Source organism: Halichoeres trimaculatus, unplaced genomic scaffold (assembly GCF_033239565.1).
Source record: "Halichoeres trimaculatus isolate MK-OKI-2021-1 unplaced genomic scaffold, fHalTri1.1 fHalTri1_scaffold_9, whole genome shotgun sequence".
NCBI classification, from domain to species: domain Eukaryota; kingdom Metazoa; phylum Chordata; class Actinopteri; order Labriformes; family Labridae; genus Halichoeres; species Halichoeres trimaculatus.
Window position 1 is genome coordinate 16,557,438 of NW_027437188.1, and position 24,400 is coordinate 16,581,837.

General features: G+C 43.2%; 1 protein-coding gene across 5 annotated transcripts in view; it reads right to left on the reverse strand.

Moving 5' to 3' along the window:
- Positions 1–1,107: 1,107 nt before the first annotated feature.
- kmt2a (lysine (K)-specific methyltransferase 2A) overlaps positions 1,108–24,400 on the reverse strand; it is a 42,593-nt gene continuing 19,300 nt past the window's right edge. For 2 of the 5 annotated variants that reach the window (XM_074680421.1, XM_074680419.1), the window contains exons 6-34: positions 23,615–24,318; positions 23,197–23,270; positions 22,847–23,083; positions 22,611–22,757; positions 21,665–21,763; positions 19,881–20,001; positions 19,678–19,791; positions 19,245–19,429; positions 18,930–19,106; positions 18,374–18,484; positions 17,893–17,966; positions 15,863–16,077; positions 15,681–15,775; positions 15,461–15,598; positions 15,215–15,373; positions 15,009–15,120; positions 14,828–14,906; positions 14,508–14,665; positions 14,234–14,380; positions 11,489–14,126; positions 8,769–11,402; positions 8,310–8,381; positions 8,001–8,227; positions 7,061–7,135; positions 6,728–6,902; positions 6,495–6,602; positions 6,334–6,414; positions 6,087–6,216; positions 1,108–5,802 (exon numbers count right to left, since the gene is read on the reverse strand). In XM_074680421.1, coding sequence (XP_074536522.1) covers positions 5,527–5,802; positions 6,087–6,216; positions 6,334–6,414; positions 6,495–6,602; positions 6,728–6,902; positions 7,061–7,135; positions 8,001–8,227; positions 8,310–8,381; positions 8,769–11,402; positions 11,489–14,126; positions 14,234–14,380; positions 14,508–14,665; positions 14,828–14,906; positions 15,009–15,120; positions 15,215–15,373; positions 15,461–15,598; positions 15,681–15,775; positions 15,863–16,077; positions 17,893–17,966; positions 18,374–18,484; positions 18,930–19,106; positions 19,245–19,429; positions 19,678–19,791; positions 19,881–20,001; positions 21,665–21,763; positions 22,611–22,757; positions 22,847–23,083; positions 23,197–23,270; positions 23,615–24,318 — 9,562 coding nt within the window. In that variant the 3' untranslated portion in view covers positions 1,108–5,526. The remainder of the gene's footprint in view (positions 5,803–6,086; positions 6,217–6,333; positions 6,415–6,494; positions 6,603–6,727; positions 6,903–7,060; positions 7,136–8,000; positions 8,228–8,309; positions 8,382–8,768; positions 11,403–11,488; positions 14,127–14,233; positions 14,381–14,507; positions 14,666–14,827; positions 14,907–15,008; positions 15,121–15,214; positions 15,374–15,460; positions 15,599–15,680; positions 15,776–15,862; positions 16,078–17,892; positions 17,967–18,373; positions 18,485–18,929; positions 19,107–19,244; positions 19,430–19,677; positions 19,792–19,880; positions 20,002–21,664; positions 21,764–22,610; positions 22,758–22,846; positions 23,084–23,196; positions 23,271–23,614; positions 24,319–24,400) is intronic. The other 3 variants (XM_074680422.1, XM_074680420.1, XM_074680424.1) reach the window with 3 other exon arrangements.

Sequence of the window (24,400 nt, forward strand, 5' to 3'; positions counted from 1 at the left end):
GCCTTGTGTTTACAGCAAGTCACTTTTTGGCACAGATTTTAAAAAAAAATTGTTAACTCTAAAAACTGCAGTAAATAAATACTTAAGCTTGAGCTTAAGGGACCAACGTTTTCCCGAGGGCAGCATTTTCCTCACAATTTGCAACCCACCATGGTGAAAAATATTTGTTTTTATTTCAGGGCAAGTCATTCATCAAAATTCACCAAATCTTTATGAGTTATGCTCCCATATGAATGAAGATTTAATTACATAATTCATCATGAAGTAGACCTACGCCCTACAGTTTTATGTTTGGTCATTTTCCGTCAACATATACGGTCAGACTTCAAACAAAGAGTGAAACTGTTCTGACTGAACACATGGTTCTGTTTAGAGTTTAACTGTAAAACATCAGGTTTATGGGAATGAGGATGAGGGGAACTAGAGCGAACTTTCCTTTGAATTTGAGTCATCCAGCTGGTGTGGGAAGCTTTTTCATTGGCTTCCTGCTGAGGCACAGTGAGAGCTGTAGCTTAAGTGAGGCGAGCAGAGTTAGGCAGTGTTTTTAATTAGCAGTAACAGAATCAGCACATTTGTGTCAACAGCCCCAATTTCCTGTAAGACACCATGAACTGCTGAGGGAGGATTGTGGTCGATTTAGATCCTTTGGCAAACTAACAATCTGATGTAATTTCTGAGGAGTGGTGGTAGGGAAGAGAAAAGAGCAGGGCTTGTCAGCTCTTTATGTTTCTGTGTCCAGAAAACTGACTATACACACATTTCTAAACAAAATCCACAATTGGTGTCGATATTAGAAGTCACTGGTTAAGTATTGTAGGATAGGACATCAATACTTTAATAATAACAACATTTAAACAGGGCTAGTTGCGACCTTATTACATTTTTTCATATCACTGGTAGTGCTACTAGAATTTTAAATGTAGTTAATGCAGCAGCTTGTTTTGCTAAGTGGTGAAACTTCTTGAGAGGAACTTGAAACTTGTTCAAGTCTTTCCTCAGACACTTGTAAAATTCTTCCGAACTATATTTGGTGAAGTTTACATGATCTGACTAAAACTTCCTGGAACTTTTGGATATTGTTAAAAAAAGGTGAGGGACAGAAAAGAGTAAAGGAGACATGTTTATTATTTAAACTATCACTTAAATAAAAAAGTGCATAGAAAATAAACATGATAAGAAACTTTTCTTTTTACACTTATGTACAACTTTGTTTCCTAATTATACATTCAACCAAGTAGTTTGTGGTTCATTTTCACTGTTGTGGTTTTCCTTCATTTTGTTATGTGTACTGAAAGAATACTGTTTAAACGGGAGAAAATATGACTGTTAAACTCACGGATACTGTTATTACAGAGAGCAGGAGGAATATTGATAAGACAAAGGTATATTTCAAGGCATAAAAAACAAGCTTGTCCATGATCCATGATCCCTCTTTTTTTGTTTTCCTACCGTCCGCTCCCTCTGTGACACAACTTTCCGACCTAGGCTGATAACTTCTGTACACAAGAAACAATTAGAAAATTACAAACAGGTTACGTACTCGTCCAACTTTTCCCAAACCTTGACTTGTAAAAGAACAATTCAGGGTGGATGTTGCACAAAATAAATAAATTAAACGTTTTCAACATCAGCATTATCTCAGCATTATGACTTTCTATAAAAACAGTACATGATAAGTACAACAAAAGCTTCGGAGGAGAGAGGCAGTCTGGGAGACATGAGAGGTTTTTTCCAAAATGTGAAATGTCATTTTGGTGGGATCTTTCTGTTCAGTCTCCACAAAGCAAACTCTTAATTTGTAGCACATCAAGTAAGCCGTCTAAAAAATCCCTGTTAAACATACAAAAAAAAACAACAGAAAAACATTCACTACAACAACCAGAGGGAAAAATAAAACAAAAAACAAAATGGCTGACCCCAAGAAAGTTCACAAGCACATTAATACAGTTACATTTCTTATCACATAAAACCGTTCCTTTCCAGAGAGAAATGAAAAAGAAAAACTGCAGCGCTCCTTGCTGGCGGAGTGCTAACAGGCACGGCAAAATTGGAACTGGATATCAATATACAAAAGAATGATGCACGTTAGTTTCATCTGATAGTACTGCAACACAAAACCATTATAGAGTACATTGAAACATTGCTATTAACCATTATAAATCTGCTGTTTTGCTACTGTAACTAAGTTTGTCTGTCCATTCCATATATTGTATAGATACTAAAGTACAAGAAATTGCTATGCATGTTTCCGTATAATATTGTCATGTATTTATACTATAATTACAGAGAATGACGGAGAAGGGCCACTGGTGTGGCGTGGTAAAATGAAGTCCAAAGAAACAACAGAGACCATTCCCTTATTGTATGTATCAGAGAAATTATTGAGTTATTGATCACTGAGCCCTCTGACCCTCATCAGAAGTGGATCTCAAGAAGTGAGTTGTAGAGCCCTTTGCATCACCTCAAGTGTTGTTACCAATGCTAGCTTGACTGGATGTCCTACAGACAGAAACGCCACCGTTGCTCACACTTATGTTACTCTCAGTGCTTAAACTGCCGCTGCCGCCCATTTCAAGGTCATCTCTACAAACAGACACGAGAACTGAAAACAAAATGTGGCTGACAAAGAATCGACATCATCACATGTCTGACGATGTGGAGGAGGAATATACATTCATTTTTGACCTTAGCAGCAGAACCTAGCAAGCCCAATGCAGGTGCAGCTGTACAACCAAGCAGCTGTCCTGTCAGTTAACTAGAGGGGCCCTCGAGACCTGGTCTGGGGCCCTAAATGGCAAAGCACAGCACAGGTTTGTACACACTGCACCTTCAGGAAGGGATGGACTGCTGGTGTGGTCCCTGCCTTTACTTTGTAGCAGAAAAAGAAAGTCAAGTGCACTTTGCGAGAGCCTCATTCGCTTCTTTCAGGATTATTCAAAACCAATCCGGGCTGAGCTCATATGTTTTAATATCAGAAACTCCTGCACAAACTTTCTCTGTGACTTTGTGTGCTTGTGGGTTTGGCGTTGAAGTTGCATCTGCCTGCAGAAAGAGCAGAGTTTTTCCTATGTCTATTCAGTGCCTGTGTCACAGCAAAAGTGCAAACCACGAATGGTTTCAGTTCACAACGACAAGGTGCAGTGTGGAAGTGACTGCTAACGGCCTTTAGATCATACCGGTATGAACAGTGGACAACAATAAATTAATTTAAAAGACACAAAAGGACTATAGCAGATTAATTTAGCCACATAGTGGAACCAGTCAGTCCAAACAGTCTATCCAGGACATGAAGGCTTGTTATAAAGAGGAGTCATTTACAACTAAGGCAAACCAAGAGGGGACAAATGGGGAAAAAAAGTGATTTCCAGGATTAAGTATATTTTTCCAAATAAACAGGCTGGCTCAATAAAGGTATAATGGATGATGTTAAGATTAAAATAAAGGCACCTCTTTATTATTAACCAAGTCTTCAGAGAAATGAAACAAAAAATTAAAACTGAAGAGACTCTTCTTTCATTTAACATGTGCCAGTTGGCTGTTTACCTGTTCAAGATGATCTGACAAGAAAAACCTGATCGTTTTGACTTCACTGTCTATAAGTGGACTTGATTCTTGGCTTGATGTGGTGTGTAGACAATAAGGCTGGAGAGAGGAGATATCTGCTCTGGATCAACAATCTGAACTCTCTCAAGTGCATAATAATAGTTCACATGAACCGCCAAACTGCCAGCTGGAACTGGAACAACATAAAGAACCTGTCAGCTTTGACCCAATGGCCTGGGATAGATAAAAGAGCTACTGGTGGACTGAACGAAAAGGGGACCAAGCCACAGACCAGTGTCAGTCTTTGGAATCAAAGAAAACATTCAGGCTACAAATTAATAAAATTAAAAATGAGGAAAAAAAAAGAAAGAAAACAAAAACTTTTAAAAGGCAGCGGAATACAAAACATAGAGACGAAGCATTAGTGTTTGTAAACCTCTATTTCCTACAAAAATGGCAACAAAATAAATACGATTTTTCAAAAATATAAATACCATCATTAAGTGCTATTCACTAGTGAGTGCTTTTTAAGTCTTCTTGTAGAAAAATATACATTATTTACATTTGTTTTTAAAAGCAAGCATGATATTTCCCTGTCCATAATAAAAAGACAGATAACAGATTTTTAAAAGACTCAATACAAAAAGAAAATAAACATTTTCCATAGTAATGGTTATCAAAACAGGCTAAGAAGAAATCAAGCTTTGTGAAATTCAATTCAAGGGCGAGATGTTTGGTTCTCTTTGCTGCTGTGATTTGGAACGTGACTCAGAAGTCGAAGCTTACACCATCACCAATCACAAGTTGGATAACAACAACAGCATGCACAGACACGAGTGTTTCTGGCAGATTCATGGCTGTTAAAGCATCACAGCTCCAAAAAAATTAATAACAAATAAGTCTACTAAAGCACATCAGTAGGGTTCTGCGGTCCCTCTGCTGTCAGTCCACCAGAGTCTCTAGCTGCCTCGCTCTCTCAGGCCAGAGGCTTAATCCCAACGATAACATGTCAACATAGCTTTCAAATGGTCTAACTACAAGTCACTTTCATTACATTGGTTGGTATCAACCTTAATAACCTAACCTCTTGTTTTTTATTACCACAAATAAATCTTCATTTCCACCCCCTCTTGTCTCTTTTCTCTCTCTTGTCTCTGTGGCCACTGCTCCCCCTAGTGTTCCCATCTGAACAGCTCTTATCAGCCAGCTGAAGCAGCTCCTGTTTACAGTGTCCCCAGCTTTTATGGGAAAAAAAAAAAGAGAGAGAAAGAAAGAAAAAAAAAACAGGTTAGGGGAAGGGTCCACCAAATCGCAACGGCTCTGAAGGCATCAGGGCACATTCAGACAAGGAGATGTGCATCATCAACAGCTGACACTGAACCAAAAAAAAGGATTATCAAAGTTTTAATTTTTCTTTCTTGTGATATTACTCTTCCAAATCCCTTCAACAAATTGCACTTTGGTGTAAAATCGAACCAGGTTCTTTGATTTTTTTTTTTGTTCACATCTCAGCAATAGTGGATCGCAAAATATTTGAGATAATGAAGGAGGATGGGCCAATGTAAAAACATCATGAAAAAGTAACCGAATAACCCGAATGTAAATTAGAGTTTTATATATTGCAATGTTGTGAAGGCTCAGACCGTTTCATTACACACCTCCAGAGGTGGAACTTTCCATGCCACATGTAAATGAGACTAAAGGAGGCACAATATGTTAGAATTTTTACAAATGGCCCCTCCTCCAAAATGGCGTATCCTGTATTTACAGTGCGACGGCTGCCTCTGCTGTGTCCTGCTGCACGAGCAGCAGCAACACTGACAGAGTTCAGGCCCTGTAAAAAGTGTGGTTCTCTGTGGACTGGGCCCAGAAAACCAGTATAAAGCCACAGTTAACCCCTGTATGGTGTCTTGTCCGGTAAATGTGGCACTGCTGCTCAACAGACCTGCAGTCCTCTCATAAACATCTGGGAAAAAAAATGTCTCAGTTGAGGAACTTGCGACATTTCTTCGCTCCACAGTTGCAGGGCAGCTTGTTGCTGGCATCCTCGATGGGGAACTTGTAGTCATAGGTGAGCTCTTCTCCACAGAAGATGCGGCGAGAGGCGAAGATGACGATATGCTTCTGGCTGTCCACGGTGATGACCCGAGAGTAGCAGTTGGGCTCACAGGAGTGGTTGATAAAGCGGGCAGCATTGCCGTGCACTGTGGCATCTACCACCTCGTAGTCATCAATGCGAAACATGTAACAGCCAATCCCCTTTGAGGAAAGAAAAGATAGATTACATGTCTGATGTTTGCCCCAATAATATGTTAAAATAAATCACACTTTAATTCAAAACGACATCAGATGTGTGTGCCCAAACATCACCAGTCTAACTGCATGGGTTGCTTTGGTTTCTATTCACACACCTGTAACTGCACTATGTACATTTTTGATGCAGATTTCCACATGAGCATGAGAAATCATCCCTCTGGACACGGTTTGAAAAGCAATCAGGCTGGCGGTCTAAATAATGCCAAAGATTATTTCAAAGTTCTCACCTTTCCATCATAATATTTCTCTCTTTTGTCAGTGAGCACAGACCGAATGACGTTTCCAGAGTATTCGATTACCATCTCCCCGGCATCAATGGTTTTCTTGCAGAACAGACCTCGGCCATGAATAGGTGACCTGCAAAAGTTGCAAACACAACTGTTAAATAGTTCTCAGAGTTATGAATGACTCAAAGCAAATTATCTGATTGACAACACCACAAAAAATGAACAGTGTAAGCACGTCTGTTTGCACCTGAAGACTCCAACGGTTTCTTTCGAAGTGGTCTTAAGCTGTTTGAATCTGTCAGTCAGAGGAAGCTCAATGGAGGCACGCCTGCATCAACAGAATAGAGAAATGTACAGTGATGGGTTTTCTGCAAATGAAGTATATTGTTTCCTGGCACTGTAACTGACCTAGCAGACCTGAGCTGCCCTTCATCATCATCTTCTTCTTGCGGCCTGTACTCAGGAGGCTGGCGGTGTTTTGAGGCCAAAAAATTGAACATGTCAAATACAGATCTCCTGAAAGGCAAACAGATGGAATAAACAGTCAGAAACACAAGCATATGATCCAGCAGGGTCAATGCAATGGAAGAACAGCCTCTGAAGATATTCAGCGTCTGAGTTTGCCAGTGTCTCTTTCTAACCTGTGGTTGACCTCTGCACGAGCCGATCCATGGGGGTTGACGGGAGGTTCATCTGTTTCTTCTGGTTTGTGGAAGCGGAAACGATAACTCCGGCAGTGCCTGGAGCCGTACAGCTGCTCAAGTAGGAAGACCACCGCCTCATGGACAACTCCAAGCATCCTCAACCCATTCACACCTGGAGGAGAAAGGACACATCAGTGGTTTAGCAATTTTAATTTCCCAAATCATGTCATAATAAATATCATTAAGGTGACTATGAACTATTAGACACATTACAGGTTTGTGATAACATATCTATTAGTCTGTGTTGTTTAATGGGACCAAAGACCTCACCTTCAAAAGAGAGCTCTTTGAGTTGAGCGTTGGAGCGAGCTTCCTGCACCTTGTCAGTCACAGACTTCCAGGCCTCTGTAAAGTAACAGAAAGTTAGGAAGAGACAGCGCTGCATTACTGTCACACTAAAATATCAAAAGAACTTATTGACATATCTATAGATTAGGGATGCACGATATTATTGGCACAATATCAGTATCGGCTGATAAAAGCTTAAAAACACGTTTATCGGTATCGGCAGATATGAAAATTTCTGCCGATAAGGTGCTATTCAGTTAGGATTATTATTATTTTCCATCTGAAAAATAAGCTCCTTAAATAAAATGTAGCACTTCATTTATTTGCTCTGCAGAGCTCTGTGTCTGTCACCAGGTTGTTACAGTAGCTCTAAAATAATCAAATGCAACTTGGTTATGTTTAAAAATGCATTGTACATTTAAAGTTCATGTGATCTAAAGAAATTATTTATCTGTATTTCAAAACTGAATGTCTTGAGTTTGAAAAAATAATACATTTCTTATTTATGGTAAAATCAAATGATTTTTTTGTCTTGTTTTATGTGTGTTTCTTAAACAAAAAAGACCGTCACAATAAGAGTAACATATAAATTCCAGTACAGGATAGACTTAGCTTTCTTTACAGTGAAAAAAACAAACAAACTTGTGATTATCAGTATCGGTATCGGTATGGGCCAAAAAGGGTTGCGATATATTGGCATATCGGATATCGGCAAAAATCCAATATCGTGCATCCCTACTATAGATATGTACAACGCAAGAAATGTAGCTTGATCATTTCTCTATAAATGGTATAAATGTGTAACCAAACAAAGACTCTTCTTTTCGAAGCATTCAGCACTATGTAATGAAAATATACCATATTATGTCCTTTACCCAATCATACAAACATCAATACAGAATATTTGGTCTTTTCCACTAACCTTCAATACTTTCACAGCGGATGTGAAACCCGTCCTCGCTGCAGATTTCAAAGATGATGCCCTTCTTGGGTTTGCTATCCAGGACCGTATCCCTGCTGTTTCCATCCTGGTCAGGTGGTGAAGTCACAGGAAGAGACCCAGCTCCCCCTGCTGCAGATGGTTTGTCTTTTCCAACAACTTTCCCAGACAAAACAGGACTCTCAGATGTCTTCTTTTTGCTAAGTATACTGGAAGAGATGGAAAATAAGCACCGGAACTCATCTACATGATTTGTATGAAAACAGGTAGTTTACACAGATGACTTCATACCTCTTGTTTGCTGGCTTGTCAGTTGGCTTGCCAGTGTCCATGGGTTCAGGGGAGCTCAGCTCTTTGGAACTGCTTGCAAAAAGCAGGGAGGAATAGAAATAAGATCATGAAACCAGTGGGACAAATAGATTAAGTAAAAGTGAGATGCTGCATGTACTGAAACCAAACTTGGTAGGTCTCATGTTACTGTACAATACAGCCACAATTCTATCGTTGCCTTTATAAATAATTTGATCAATATATGCAGGAAATGATTTTGTTTGAAGCAATCTGTACACAAGTGAGCTTCATCGATAAGAATGGGAGGAAATGAGGCATGATGAAATGTTTTGATGAAAAAAAACAACGATTTAAAAATGTTTTTGCTATTTTCAGCTATTACAGGTCATTGAATAAATAATAATAATAATACAGGAATAAACAGGAAAAAATAACAGAGAACTATGTGAGGCAGCTCACCTTGGGTTTGAGTGGAGTCGTCCTGCAGGGTTGCTGTGATGTTCCTCTGCCTGAGAGGCTTTGAGCTTCTTCCCGCTGGTAGCGTCTGAAGTCTGCCTGCTCCTCTTTGTTGTCTGTTTTCCTTTTTCTGATCTAGAAACTGCAGCTGATGTAGCAGAGTTGGGCGGCCTGTGTTCTGATGATCTGGAAATTGGAGTTGTTCTGCTGCTCTGTGACTTTGAGGAGGTTTGTGTAAACACTCCGACGACACGTCCTTTGGCTGGGCTCAGAGGGGTGGCAGGGTGGGGGACCAAAGAAACAGTGGTGTTTGGATTTGAGTCCACAGCCTGGGCTCTGTTCACAGGCTGAGATTGATGCTGTAAGTGGCTGCCTTCTGTTTCCCCGTGCTGGTTGACAGCCATGCTGATGGTCTGCTGGGAGGGCAGGACACAGATGCTGCTAGCTATGGATGTCTGCACGGTGGAGCTGAGCTGTGACATCAGAGGGGCTCCCCCGGCTGACGTGAGAACCATCGGCTGATCAGACAGGCCCAGGCTATGTGGACTGGCTTTAAACAGGAGGTTGCTGATAGACCCTGTGATCTCTGCTGAGCTGAGGACAGGGGTGGTCAGGGACACAGAGCCCGGTGCAATAAGGCCCGCAGCACCACTAGGGGGCACAGACACCACATTCAACACAGACTGGCTGGGGTTGAGACCAGAGACGGTGCAGGGTAAGAGGTGAGTGGAAGAATCATGACCTAGGATACCAGTCTGGGTGGTACCTGGTATCCTCTGCTGGAGAAGAGCAGTTGGCTCAAGGTACATGACCCCACCTGATTTGGGTCTTTTGATGATATTGGGAACCTTGCGCTGGGAAGTGGAGAGGGTGCCTAACTCTACCAGGCTGCCAGGTTGGCCAGGGATGCTTGCAGTAATTTGAGGGGAAGACAGGTTGATGAGGGTCATGTTGGGGGGAGCAACTTCAGATGGAGCCAGAGTAGGCTGGCTACGGGAGCGTGCTAACTTTTTGCTTTTTCTAGGAAGACGCGAAATGGGCCTCTTCTTACCATGAGCAGAAGCAAGTACTGCAGGGGCGGGCGTTAGGGAAGAGGGACTAGACACTATGGCAACACTAGAACACAGCTCATGTGGCCGACTAGCTTCTGAGACCAGGATCTGGGGCTGGTCATGAGGCTGGGAGGGCAGACCGATGAGAAGTCCTGAGGTGGTGCTTGGGATTCCTGTCTGAAAGCCGGCCTGTGTGGCTCCTGTGAAGGTGTGAATCTGGGAGTGGTGTGACATGGTGCCCAGGACTTTACCACCAGCAGGGAATATTGGCTGTGCAGTGGATAAAGCTGTGTTTAACCCTGTGGTGAGTGTCATGGGACTCAGGACTGCAGAAGAGCCAGCATCCATCACTCCTGCTGCACCAATTTTTTGTGTGACGCCATTTGGGACTGTCTGGAGAACATAAAGAGGCTGGAACTGCTGATTGACCACGATGAGCTTATCGGGGCCTGGTTTGATGACTGCTGGACTGGAAACCTGGGCCTGGGATGGCCCTGGACCAGGAATTGGACTGGGGCTGCCTGCAGCAGCAGCAGATGCTGGGAGATACTTCTGACCCTGAAGGGGCAAGGAGGGAGAACTGGGCAAACCAGGGGTACTAGAACTTTTGGGAACGTCCTGGTTACCTGGAGGTTCCACCACCTGACCAATAGCAGGGCTTGGAATGAACTGCTCTGGAGTCATGTGACCTTCTGTAACCTGAGCATCCCTGTTCCCTAAAGCTGTTGTATCATGCTGATTCTCAGATGGTGATACACCCGGCCCTGCTCTTTTCTTGTCCCCACTCTTCTCTCCACTGATTGAGTCGGGGTCAGAGGTCAAACCGAGCATAGTGCGATCCGCAGTGTCTGAGATAAGGCTCCCAGCAGCAGTGTGGTTCTGGCTGGTGCTGACAGTTGGGCTGCGTGTGGTCAGCACAGACAGGTCTGAGGGCAGCTCCAGAGGAAGATATGGCTCCTCTACAGAGATGGAGCTGTTCACATTACTCTCCACTACACCCCCGCTCTCTGTGCTGGGCAGTGGCTGTGAAAAGTCATCAAAAAGGATGTCTTTAGGTCGGTTCACATCCACTCCAACGTAGCCTTCATCCAGCAGCAGCTCAGAGGACGTCGGCTCAGACTGCTGACCCAGAGCCTGCATTGACATAGAGGGTGTGTTGAGGACAAACTCCATGATGTCTGATGGCAAAATGTTCCCGCAGTCATCACTGTTGTTGTTGTCAGAGTCTGACTTCAGAAGGTCTGTGCTGAGGGACAGCTGGGCCTCCAGAGGATCCTGACCCTGAGTCTGCGGCTGGGACTTTACCCCACCTCCTAGAGGAAGACAGTTTTCTTTTTGGTTCTTCCTGCCCTCTCTCGTGTTCCCGCTCACCGCTCCGCTGCTGTTGTCAGCCTCTTTGCTTGTGTCGTGGGAGTCAGGTTTCTCTGTGTGCCTTTCTCTGCCCCTTCTCCTTGACGTGCTCTTGTGTGGCGTGGAAGAAGAGGTGGCTGTGGTAGTTGTGGTGCTGGTGGTGCAGATACTGGTGTCACTCTCAGAGCCATCGTCAACACCATCCAGCTGGCCAATATGTGGCTTCCCCAGAGTCCTGGTGAACAAATCAAAAACAAAATGTTAGTGGACACAAGAACTAGTCCAAATCATTAGATTTGCTTAAGAATTGTGTTTACTTACAAAGCACTCAGCATGTCCTCTTCCGTTTTTCCTTGAGCTCTTTGTTGCTGCTGCTCCTCATCTTTAAGGAAGCGTTGAAGCTGGGAGCCCCGGCCCAAACACTGATCTATCCCTTCTATGGATGGCAGACCCTCGCCTGGGTTGATTATTGTTCTGGTGAAGTTGTAGTAGTATGGATCTTTACCCCTTTGTTTCATTCCACTGTCTTCCTCCTCTCCACTGTCCCCTGACGAAGAGGAGGTGCTCATATCATCGGCCCCATCTACCTGCCCTTCAGCAGATTTCCTGCGACCACCAGTCCTTCTCTTAACCACGGCTCCTGCTGCATCCCCGCTGCTGTAGAAGGGGAGATCCTCCTCCCCATATGAGCGAACAGCATAGAAAGGCGTGAGACCGAAAAACATGTTGGAGCGAGCACGTGCACTGCGACGGGGGTAACGCCTCTTGGCCGACCCTGATCCATCGCTGTCATCCTCATGATGTTTGTCGTCCATTCCTCTATCGTGTTCGTCTTCCGGGCCGTCGTCCTTGTCCTCTCTGCCTTGGGCTAGAAGGCTGTGGCGATCCCTGAGCTCAGCACATGACCGCTCTTTCTGCAGATCATCTTCCTCTGTTTGAGTCTGGGTGTCTGATTCAGAGCTGTCACTGCTGCTGGCTGAGGGTGAGGAGAAGAGAGCGGAGCGGGCTGAGCGACGGGTTCCCTGACTGGCAGGGGTGATAGTGGAGGTTGGGGTGGTGGTAGGGCAGGAGGAAGAAATACCAACAGTGCTCGTTCCGTTAGGGTCGGTCTTTATATCCGTCTTTAATGGATTTACAGTGAGGGGTTTACCTAATCTCTTTTTCTCTCTAGAGAGCTGGTTACTCGTTGGTTTGGTATGAGACTGGGAAGAGGTCTTGACTACTTTCTCTGAAGCTACGCCACCCTGCTGCAGCGGCTGTAGGTTGTCCAGACTCGAGCTGTTCTTCCGCTCAAGACAGGAGTAGTTTTCTCTGCTCTTTGATGACAACCTGTCTCCTCCCTGGTTCTCCTGCTTCTCCCCCTGAGCCTTTCCCAGGACTTTAGTGCTGTTTCCAAGCACTGGAGCTTTGCTATTGCTGCTGTTGTGGGAGCTGGGGTTTGCTGCATGGGTGTTGGAGCTGCCCATAGCTTTCGTGTTATTGTTGAGAAGAGGGATTTTGTTGGTGCTGTTGCTGTTTTGGAGACTCTTCTCTCGTTCGCGGTCTTTGGACACCTCTCTGCTGCCTGCCGTCTTCACCTTGGGGTGTTTTTCTTTGGGGGCTGAGGCTGCAGCTTGGGAGGGAAGGTGTGTGGAGCCTCTCTTAACAACATCTTCTTCTGCTGGTGTCCTTGACGGCCACAGAGGCTTCATAGCTGCTGCTGTGGCTGGACCTGATGAGTAATCATTTGATTTGCGTGCATTTGACTTCTGAAATGATGCCTGTGGGGAACCAGATTTACCCCCCACAGAGTCCTTATGGAGTGAAACTGGTGTTACATTTCCAGTGCCACTACTACCCTCCTTCCCTGAGCTGGGCTTGTCCTTAGACTGGATCATGTTGGAGGTGGGGGTGGACCTGTGCCGAGACTGCGGCACATCCTGGTCTTTGCCTCCATGTTTCCCCTGCTTGTCTGCTTGCTTGGTGGAGCTGCTGCTGCTTCTCTGCTGAGCTGTGAGAACAGCGGTGCCCACAGGAGGGGAGGACTGACCTGAGCCTGCAGGTGCCAGTCTCAGGTTCTTACTCTCACCTCCAGTCTGTTTGGACTGACTGCCAGGATTACCGTCCTTCCCTGAGCCAGAGTCTTTGTTTTTCTCTGTGCTTCTATAACTGGAATCTCTAGAGGAAGGTCTACTCTTTTCAGAGTCTCTGCTGGACAATCTCTCTTTACTTTGACCTGAGTCTTTTCCTGATTCCCTGCTGTGTTGTCTATGCTTCTCAGACTCCCTCAGACCTATATCTCTATTGAGTGGCCGAGATTTTTCCAAGTCCTTAGACAATGATTTGTTCTTATCCATGTCTCTACTGCTTGACTCTCTGCTTGCCTGTCTCCCCTTCTCAGAGTCTCTGTTCGCTTGTCTCCCCTTTTCTGAATCTCTTGAGTGATCTCTACTGGAAGCTCTCCCTCTCTCATATTCTTTCAGACCTGAGTCTTTACTTGACATCCTCTTCTTCTCTGGCTCTTTGGCTGGTATTGTGTCTTTGTCAGAGTCTTTCTGCAAATATTCTCTGGAAGATCTGTACTTGTCTGAATCTTTAGAGGTGTAGTCTTGACTCATAACTCTTCCCTTGTCTACATCTCTGGATCCCTGGTCCCTGGATGGTTGTGATCTGTTTCTGTCTGAGGAGAACAGTCGGCCTCTTTCCTCATCTCTTATGACTGGATTCTTAGCTGAGTCTTTAGTGAAATGTTTGGACCTTTCAGGGTCTCTGGCAGGAGAGGGGATGAGAGGTGGGGGTGACGTGAGGGGACGTGAGGAAATCTGCAGTGGGGAGGTCATTCCTCTCAGCCTGTTCAGCTGGTGAGGAGGCGGGGAGAGAGAAGGGGAGCTGTGGCGTCGCGAGTCAATGTTTCGCATGCTGGAGTTCAACAGGGAATCTCCTACAGTCACGACTTCATGGCTTTGGGTCTGAGAGGTCCCTATAAAGACAGAACAGAGGTGAATGCTGAACCTAATCTGTGGGAGGTTGGGACTACAAAAAAAATGTGTTCAAGAAAATTTAAAAAGAAGAAAAAAATGTTCTTACCTGGAGAGGGCATGGGCCTGGGGCTCAGCAAACGCTGACAGGGGGGATAGCTTGGGTGTCTGTTTCTGGTGTAAACCCTGAGCTTGGGGGTGTTGGAGGGTGAAAGGGTGTCAGAGCGCCTTGGGGATTCAAATGGATCAGGGAAGTCTAAAATACCAAATAGACAGTAATTAAGAGAAATCATTTAATTTAACACATCATAGACCAACAAGTGTTACGAAGACATTCACAGTGTCAGCCTAACTTTATAAAATCACTGTACTCTGTAGGTTACCTGTTATGGGAGGACTGTGTGCTATTGTGCGATTCTCCTCAGAGGCCATCATATCTTTTAGGTCAGACTCTAACACTGGAGGGTGGCAAACCAGGATCCTACAGGTATACACACAGCGCTTTCGAGCATCCAGAGTACTCCAATACATCCTTGAACACCTGAGAGGAGAGAATTCATTTAGTTTGACTTAATTAAATTGACATTTTTAATTTCCTCCAGCAGTTGGATCGTCTCAAATTGACTAGAGAATAGAGACATAGGCACTTAAAATAGCTAGTGAAGACTTTCAGATGGATTAGGAAGGTAAAAATAAAACTTACTGGTATCCTACAGGGAAGAGTTTGCGTTTGCAGTCTGAGAGCTCAGTCAGTATCCCCAAGCAATCGATGGTCATGGAGCCTGAAAGGATTTTTTTTTTTTTTTTCAAAACTCAATAGATACTTCAAAGGAAGTCGAAGAAATTGATGTTTATGAAAGAGGATTTACCAATAATCAACCCACCTATCATCATGTGGACATTTTCAGGCTCCAGTCCTGCCAGCCACTTCCTCCTGAGACTTATTCCCTCCAGATCCACCAGGATTCTACGGGTCACCTCAAATCCCGACACCTCCTAAAGAAAAGGAAAAGAAGCAGGAAATAAAACACACAAGTCCCAAGCAACGTTCATCTCTACAGAGTTTAAGTTACTCATGAAATCCTCTCACTTCTCCCTTGATGAGGTCCCGATGCTTTGGGCAGTAGACTTTCTTGTCCTCTAGGAAGACACAGTGGCACTGGCGGGCACACATGAAGTGGTAGTTGCTGGTGCAAGAGGTGAAGCAGCAGCCAACTGTTGCCCCTGGTTTCTGACACTTCTCACAGCACTGTTTAGAGAGTACAGATGGTTGTTAACGTCCGTAAGATAAACATTAAGATGAGACTGGGAGCTTGTGAAGGACAAATCGTCTTACCAGCTGCTTCCCTCTGAGAACAGCCATGTGAACATTTTTCAGAGAACCGTCGTCGTCCTCAAACACCTCGGCGGACCACAGCGCACAGTTCACATGTGTCCACTCATTTTGACTGATGTACAGCAGCCTGCCTCCCTCCTGAAATGAACATCCATGTTACTTTACACACACAGGCTTTCTTGTGAGTGTACCCAGGGAGAAAAAGAAGATTTTGACTCACATTTGTGTTCTCATCTCCATACTTCAGACACAGAACACATTGCCTGTTATCACTGATGCCTGGCGGAGGAGGGAGCTCTGGGCTGTCATCACGGTCTGGAGAAAAAGCAATGAGAACAATTTAAGATTGATCAGAGGGGAAAAGCTGTAAAAACGCTGCAATTATGCACACAACTGCCTTACCAGGTAGGAGTGGAGGTGGAGGGGGCAGAGATGGTGGGAGAGGTGGAGAAGAGGCTGGAGAATCTGGTTCACCAGGGATTTTGGGTCGGGGTGCTGGGATGATCTTTTTCATTGGGTGGGGGTGTTCGGCACGGGAGAGCTCCTGTCTCTCCTGCCACTGGGCGTAGTTGTGATCGAGGGATGGAGGCAGCACAGCATTTGGGAGGAGACCACTGCTGCAGAAACACAGAGAGGCAAAACGATGAGGAAAATGGTTTGATATCAAACTAAGTTGTTTCTGCTTGGAGATGATCTTTGTCAAATCAATGTAACCCTCAGTGGCACTGAACATGTTACAACCCAAACAGACAGTTTAAGAAAAAAAGCATTAACACTCAATCTATAGGTGTTAACTTACACAACACTGTTATACAGATTATATTGATTAGGGGTTATAAGGTCTGTTTTGTTTAAGCCAAAAACATATACAGTATGTTTAATAAGTAAACAGGGACAGCAGTGCTGAACCATCAAATCCAGGAGCTGTGCCAGCATAAGTTTTGCCAAGAGATGCCTGAGCTACATAATTTGTTTGATGTGAAGTCTCATCCTTAATAAGCCATCAGAGACATCTTAGCAGGCATCCAACCGATAATGGCCACGGGATCAACTGAATGGATCATTGGTTTCCTGGACAGGCGCACTGATACATAACGCAACAGACCAAACTGACAAGTAAACCACAATTAGACCACAAATGCGAATCAGAGGGACTTCAAGTGAAATGTGACACTGTTACAGTTTGCCTCCCACAATGCCCAGAGACTAGGCAGACGAAGCGGTGTGGGAAAGCTCGGAGCTAAATATAAGAAAGCGAGAGTTTGAGAGAATCCAACGTGCAGAAAAGTAACACCATACTGTTTGGTACAAGAGTAGACGTTTGGCACAGAATCAACCCTGAGCAAGTTCTTCTCATAACGTGTAATGTTAAGTCTTTTGTTTCCACTAAATAGAATAAATGACCCATTAACAAGTCACTGATGCAAAACCCTAAGCACTGGACATTATCTGCTGTGAGTTTTACATAATGCTTTAAAAGTAGACACATTTACAGTCTGAGTGTTCACTCTTCCAGTCTTTATTTACTTCTTTTCAATGGAAGTGCCAAATTCTATCAGAGAAACTATAGAAACTGCATCACTCTATTTTAACCTTAATTACGATCAGGACATGCAAAGGTCATTAAAGTAAGTCAGGAAAATGTAATAACAAAAATAAATACACTCAAAACAAAGAGCTAAAACAAATTTCCTTTCATTTCATTTCTCATCATTTCATTGGGAAGAAATCAGTCGGGCCATGTTGCTTAATCTGAGTTTCCAACATGTAAACCCCCCGAAAAACATGAAGTGTTTCAAGAAGATGTGCTGATCTTGCTTTTGGCTGTTATTGCCTCTATTTTTACTCAGATGCTGTATGACAGACAGCCCACACATTTTATAAATATTAGTTCACTGCTTTCTCTTTTCCTCAGATGATGGTAACGTCTTCAGAATAAACCACATCTTACTCGTCTTTTCAATAATTACAGACTTTATGTTCCTCCAAAAACTGCATGACTTCTCCCTGATCTTTGGTCAGGTTCATGTTACAGGGGTATTAAATTCTAATTTTCTTCTCTGTAATTACAGACATAACTCGCACTGCAAGTTTAAAAAATAAAAGCACATTACACGCTTGGAGTAAGCTTGAGAACACTGCTTTCTGAGAAGCGTATTGAGTCTTGATTTTCTCTTGTACTTAGTCATAATAAATTCTTAGACATTTTTAAGTCTGAAATTATGACTGTTGAACCAAATAGACCAATAAATATGTTTTGAGCCTACTAGAAGATGTTCAGAAACTTATGTAATTTGTGATATTTGAATTCAAATGTTTTAAAGAGAAACAGCAGTTAAATAATTACAGAATTAATTGAAGTTACTTCAGCTGCTGATAAATGCTTGGGGACATGTCTACAGAGTAGTTACCTCGTCATGATAGACACTTACTTGGCTGAGACATTTTGCTTTTCCCAGAACCTGGACTCCTTCACTTTGAACCATGGGAAGATTCGATCCATTTGCTGTAACAGAAAAATGATGTTAGCAAAAATGCTACTACAATGCACAAACCAGGATCTAGGGTTGGTATATGACACAGCTCAGCAGACTTCCTCTTTGGCAGCTATTAAAGGAAGGGGTGTGAAAAAAGGGGGGAACTGAGAAGAATTGAGTGGCATCAGGGTTAACTTTTGTCATCCATGACACTTGAGTACATTGTTAACAAAAAAAATGTACACTATACGGTGTTAATTATGTAGTAACAAATTTGGGTTTCCAGAAAGTGACCCAGTGATTTTTTTAAAAAACATGCCATAACTTTATTTTGGAAAAGACAGAACAGTTGAAGAAGGAGGAAACAGGTTGGGAGTAACATGTGGGAGAGGAGGTTTAAGTACTGATTTCTCATAAATGGTGTCGAGGTTCTCACCCGAATGAAGAAAGACTTGACCATGCTATTTGCTTTCCTGCTCTCAGGCTGGCCGCCATCACTGTTGATGGCCATCTGAATGATCCGCACGATGTCATCGCTAAACTCCAGCTAAGAAACAGAGTAATGATATTAGACACACACATGAAAAGTGCTGACATTATATACAATGAATGTTATTCCTCAAAGAAGCTTTTTTTTACCCATCATTATATCATACAGACATAACTGCAGACTCATGTGAATACATCACAGAAAACTAAAATCTAGCATGACAGAGAAGCTTTACATGTGTTCTTTAGTAAAGACCGCTTTTGATGTCATCTGAATCCACCCTCATCATCTAATGAAACAAATTTTTAAGCAAAAACACTTTTACACATAAATATAAAGTTGACCCTTGTTGAGCATACATAGACAGGTGCTGCACTGAATGCACAGTGAACAAAAAACTGTTTTTGATAAAAAAGGATTAGACAATGATCGCAGCACTTTACTAGATACGTCGTTTTTTTTTTTTAAGGCAGGGATGCTTTTCTAAATCTAACACACTTACCACTGAATTGTAACGGCCTTGATCCATCTTCTTCTGAACTGACTCCAGGTCTGGAGGGGAGTCACTGGGAGGTGAGGCGGTGACTTCTGTCAGGACTGGAGGATCTGGGCCCTCGGGAGAACGACGTGATGGAAGACTCTCCTCTGTCTCTGGGTTCAGCTCTGGAGGCTTCACCGTCTGCATCAGAACCAGTTTATGTTACACAAAGATTGGATGTAATTGGGGTTATAGCTGCTTATAATTAGACATGTCTGAGCATCCATTATCATTATTGGTTTAATTAATGGAAAAAGAGCAACAGCATATGAATCCAACCTGTCTGTAGCGCAGCAGGTGTGAGGATGTGCGTGAGTTGAGCAGTGCAGTAAGTATGTGGCGAACACAGCCCTGAAGCTCTCTCTCCAGTGCTGTCCTCCACTCAGCTGGATGGCGGTCGGTACATTTTGTACACATGTAGGCCACGCTCTCCGGCAGCTTTGATAGCAGCTCATACATTTCATCTGAATGACAAGCGAAACATGACAGGTCATCACTGCTCCCATTATTAGGGTTTTCTGCCTCTCATCAACATGACAGTGAGTACAGGAGAGACTGTCACTTAGCAGCACACACACTGACAACTGAAAAGACAAATAGAGTCCATCAAGTGCTGATGGCTCTACATATCAAGCTCTGCTTTTGAAGGACAAATAGTTCACTTGTGTTTGAAATGATCCTCTTCCTACTTCTCTTTTCAGAGCCAACTCACCTGTCAGATTCTCGCACTTCGCATGAACCCAGTGGTTGCAACGGCCACACTCCATCATCTTGCTCTCATAGTCATCATCATCATAGCACTTGTCACACAGTGGGCAGAAGTTTCCTGACCAAGGAAATGAAAAAGGTATCAGGAATGCTGCATGGAGTCAAAGCTGCCTTAAAGCATATCATCTCAAAAAGCTTCTCGTTTACCTTTTGCAAAGAGTTTGGCACAGTCATGACACATGGAGAAGTCATGTGACCACTGGGCATCCCAGGATTTCCCAGGCTTAGTGGCCCCACAACTCTTACAGCGCACACACTTGGTGCAAACCTTAAAAAAAGAAAAGAGAAAGGAAGAAAAAGTCAGAGTTGTGTAAGGAAGAGTGCTATGTTTGAATAAAAGGGCCTACTAACACAAGCTTCAAAAGGTGAAAAGCAGAAAATGTGATCTGGGAGACAGGTGTTTGTAATGGAGATAGACCGATTATCAGGGCCGATATTTGGCATTTTGGGGCATATTGGCATCAGCCTTTTTTTTAATCCTACAGCCGATAAGAAATCAAATCAAAACTGCGTTGCTGTGGCTCTGATGCAGCCGCGCCGCTGTCTGCAGTCACTTCTCAGTCCCCAGCACTGTTCCACCCACAGTATCATCTGATTGGTTACAAGCAGAGCCATGACTCAGGTAACAGCCAATCAGCAGTGAAAGCTGTGTGCATTCAGCGCTGTCTCTCTCACACACACAACAAAGATATAAAAAAAATGTTTTGACAACAGGAGAAACTCTGGATAGCAAATATATGTTTTGAAGGTAAGTTAGGGCAGCAGACTCTCTTGAATTGTAATAAACTTCCCAGTCCTCTGTAACTCACAACTAATGTTACTGTAAGCCCAATAATGTTATGTAAACATAAGCGGCAGCTCTGCTCACTGACAGTTCCTCCAGACGCATCCGTTGATCACATGAATTAAGGTCGCTGATAATATTGATATGTAAATAGTCATAGAAGTATGTGTGTGAGAGAGTAGAAACCTAATGTACTCCATTCTCCCCTCCCTGAACGTAAGTCCTCAGCTCGGCAGATTGCTGAACAGTTCGTAGTGAAATGAGAGACAGTTGTTGATTTGGTCATTTATGTAGACTCAACACACAAAAGCATGATAAAACAGATAGATATGCAGCCTAACTAAGCAAAGGAAAGTGATTCTTAACCAACTAGCTTCGATTAGCGAAAGTCGGCTAGCTTAATGCTAGTGTCAGAAAATCCCACTGATGGGCTAGCATCATGACTATCTTACTGTCTATGAGCTTATTTTAACTTTCACGACACAAAAATAATTCCTCTTATCAATACCCACAAGTTTATGTTTGTCTGCCTCTTAAAAAAATGCTAAGAAATGTTTTACACTACAGACATTCATGAGCTGCTTGTTGATGCTTCTCTGCACAGTTTCTCCCTGTCTACACTACAGAAGCCCTAGATGGTCAAAACATTTAAAATCAGTCATGTAGAAACTGAACAGAAAACTAATTCAACTGCATTACATGCCTGTAAAAAGCAGCACAAACTCAATTCTGTCCAGTTTTATTGCAGTCACGTAGAAATTTTGGAAAACTTTTTTTACTGTAGAAAACTTGAGCTATTTATTTTTTTACATTTTCATTTAACTCTATAAAACATGCTACCGAGCTCTGGAGCTGTTTAATAAACATATGCTCGGCATTTAAATGCAAGTAAGTGTTGGAGTTTGTAATGTTCAAAGTTTTTATGCCAATAATTTCACTTTGGCAGCAAATGAATATCGGCTTCAAATATCGGTTATTGGCCTCCTTGCCTACTAATAATTGGTATCAGTATCGGCCCTAAAAAATCCATATCGGTCAATCTCTTGTTTGTAAAGCCACAGTTTGGTAGGACACCTGAGACTCTCTAATCAAACATTAAGATGAGAGGTTAAAGAAATGTATCATGTCTAGTGGAGTGTATCCTTACCCAGACTCTTTTCTTCTTTGTGGGTCTGGTAGGGTGGTTGGGACCCAGGCACTCCGGGTGATAGCTGTTTCGGCACTTATCGCACTCTAGCAGCTGCTGCTACAGTAGCGGGGTGAACATCAGAATAAAAATCAGAATGATACAGAGACATTTCGAGTTGTCCAGGTATAGGGCCTGGTAGGGTTTACAGAGAGGAACTTTGATTGTGACTACTTTTATTTCTACAATGGCTTTCATTAAAAAAAATTAGCTTTATAACATGCACAGCTGTCACACAGGGCTTATTTTTTAAAACTGAAAACTCAAAGCACCACACTTAAATAGTACAGAAGAAATGCAATGAAAACTCTTGAGACAAATATACTCTCCTTGTTGGTTTATGCGAGTGAGTTGAAGAAGCCTTTCTGACTGAGTGGCATAAGATGCATCAGCTGCAGCCTGAAAGTTTGTTGGCCTCACTAGAAGCTTCTATTTGAAGATTTAAAAGACTCAAAACTAATCAAGGGAGAAATAAAGATCTACTGCTGTTGATTCTAGTCAGAGCTCACAGCCATACAATGTTATCAATAACTCTGTGGTCTCTGGATAGAGATTTGTTTTAAGTTTTTCATTTTTTTACAGACCAATAACCAATACATGAGGCGTAATAAGGTGCCAACAAAACAAAACATCCCAACAGGCATTTTAATTGTTTCAAACACAAAACATGTTTATGCATAACTCTAAACTGACAACTATTCAAGCCTCACAGCATGCAAATTTTAAACAAGACTTAAAATAATAAAACCATGGCAGGAAGCCAGGAAGCTGATTAAGTGCTGTCTTCTGGCAAAGCTAGCAAGCATCTTTCAAAGGGAGATTCTCCAGCCTTTACACACTGTCACTCTACACTAAGCTTCTTTTGTGGACAGCTTTTAAATGAACAGAGCTTGACTGAATGGCTTACTTTAGTTTTCTGATGCTGGTGTCCACAGGCCTGGCAGAATCTGCATCTTCTACAACACCAGTTCTCAAACTGTTCCCGGAGAGGGCGCTCCGACTCCCCCAGGCAAAAGAGATGAAAGGGTTCACAGCACACCTGGCAGAAGACAAACTGAAAGTGGGGAAAGAGAGAGGAGAAGCTGTCAGATTGTTAAAATGTCATTCAAAGGCAAATATTTTGATCATGACTATCATTTTTACCTCAACATTTCCACTGCTTGCACACAAGAAACAGAGCACCCTGGGCGTGACAGGCACAGACGTGAGCAGGCTGAGGCCGCCAGCCTCCCACACCTTCTCTACATCATGGTCCCTCTTGAAATCCACTCTGATACGATGCACTCCGTCGCAGGGCGCTCTGGACTTGGTCTGGCCCCTAGTCGAGGGAGTGCTCAGCCAGTTTAAAGTACTGCTGCTGGGAGGTTTAGTGGTCAGCGGCTGGTTGATTTTGGAAGAGATGAGAGTGACAGGGGAGGAGAAATGAAGAAAGTTAATGATGTCCAAACACTGATCAAAGTTCTGATGACGAGACTTATATGATTTCCTCTTACCTTATCTTTTGCTCTATGTTTGGGAGATGGAGGAACAGAGCGGGAAGTTGGCTTCTTCAACTGTTTTGAATCAACTGAGACAAAGAGAAGGGTTGTAAGCAAGAGATTTAGGTGTTGAATATATTATGTCCTCTTCTTAAATGGCCCCTCTTGGACAAATAGTCATTGTAGCATCAATTCTCTTATATCTGCTCTTTGCCTGACAATTTCTATTCTTTCAAAAAATGTTTCTGTTTAAAACCTTTGGATGACTTGACATTTCTCAATTTTATTAAAGAAATAATAAGAAAAGGGACAATCTTACTTTATCTGAATTAGGAAATAATATAGATCATTAAAATTAAAAATAATGCAGCTGTTAAAGTAAACTTCTGACAAGTAAGAAGTCACAACAAGTCAGTCAGCGCTTGTTTTTCACCTGTATCTGAAGTTGGAGTTAAGCTTTGCTGTTGCAATGAGTGCTGCTGGGGCTTCTTCTTAGGCTCACTCAGAGGAATCTTGGGTGAAGCATCCTTTTTTGAAGGTGCTTGACTCGTAAGAGGCCGTTGCTGCTGCTGTTGTGATGGTTGATGGGACTGCGTCGACTGGGAAGGGGAATTCTGTGCTGAAGACGAGGGGGAAGAGGAGGACGAGGATGATGACGATGATGATGTGGACGAGGAGGAGGAAGAAGAGGAGGATGAGGAGGATGTTGGTACAGACTGCTGTAGTTTGTGTCCCTTCTTGCCGGTGACGCTGCTTGTGATGGAGGGCTGTTTTGTGTCTGGTGCCGGTGCTGGAGATGGAGTCAGGGCTGGGACTGAGCTGGGGGTCTGAGGGGGATCCACTGGGGCAGGGGAGGATGTGAGGGCTGGAGATGACTGCTTTGATGATGGCTGCTGCTGTCTCGACTTATCCTCCGACAACTTGAGAGGTGGAGTTTCACACTTTTTGCGGGGCGGATCCTCCTTTGCAGGTGCAGGGGAGGCTTTAGTACCAGATTCTGAATTTGGTCCTTTCACCTGATTTAGACCCTCCTTCTTCTCTGATAACTTGTTCTTTTTCTTGTCTTTCTTGCCTTTGCCTTGCTTCTGAAGGAACATCTTTGAGGGCATCCATTGCAAATTCTGACACTTCCTCATCCTGGAAGAAAAACATCTCCTCAATTAAAAGCTAATTCTCCAGTTAATGTTGTGGGAAATAATAAAAATAACCTGTTCAAACA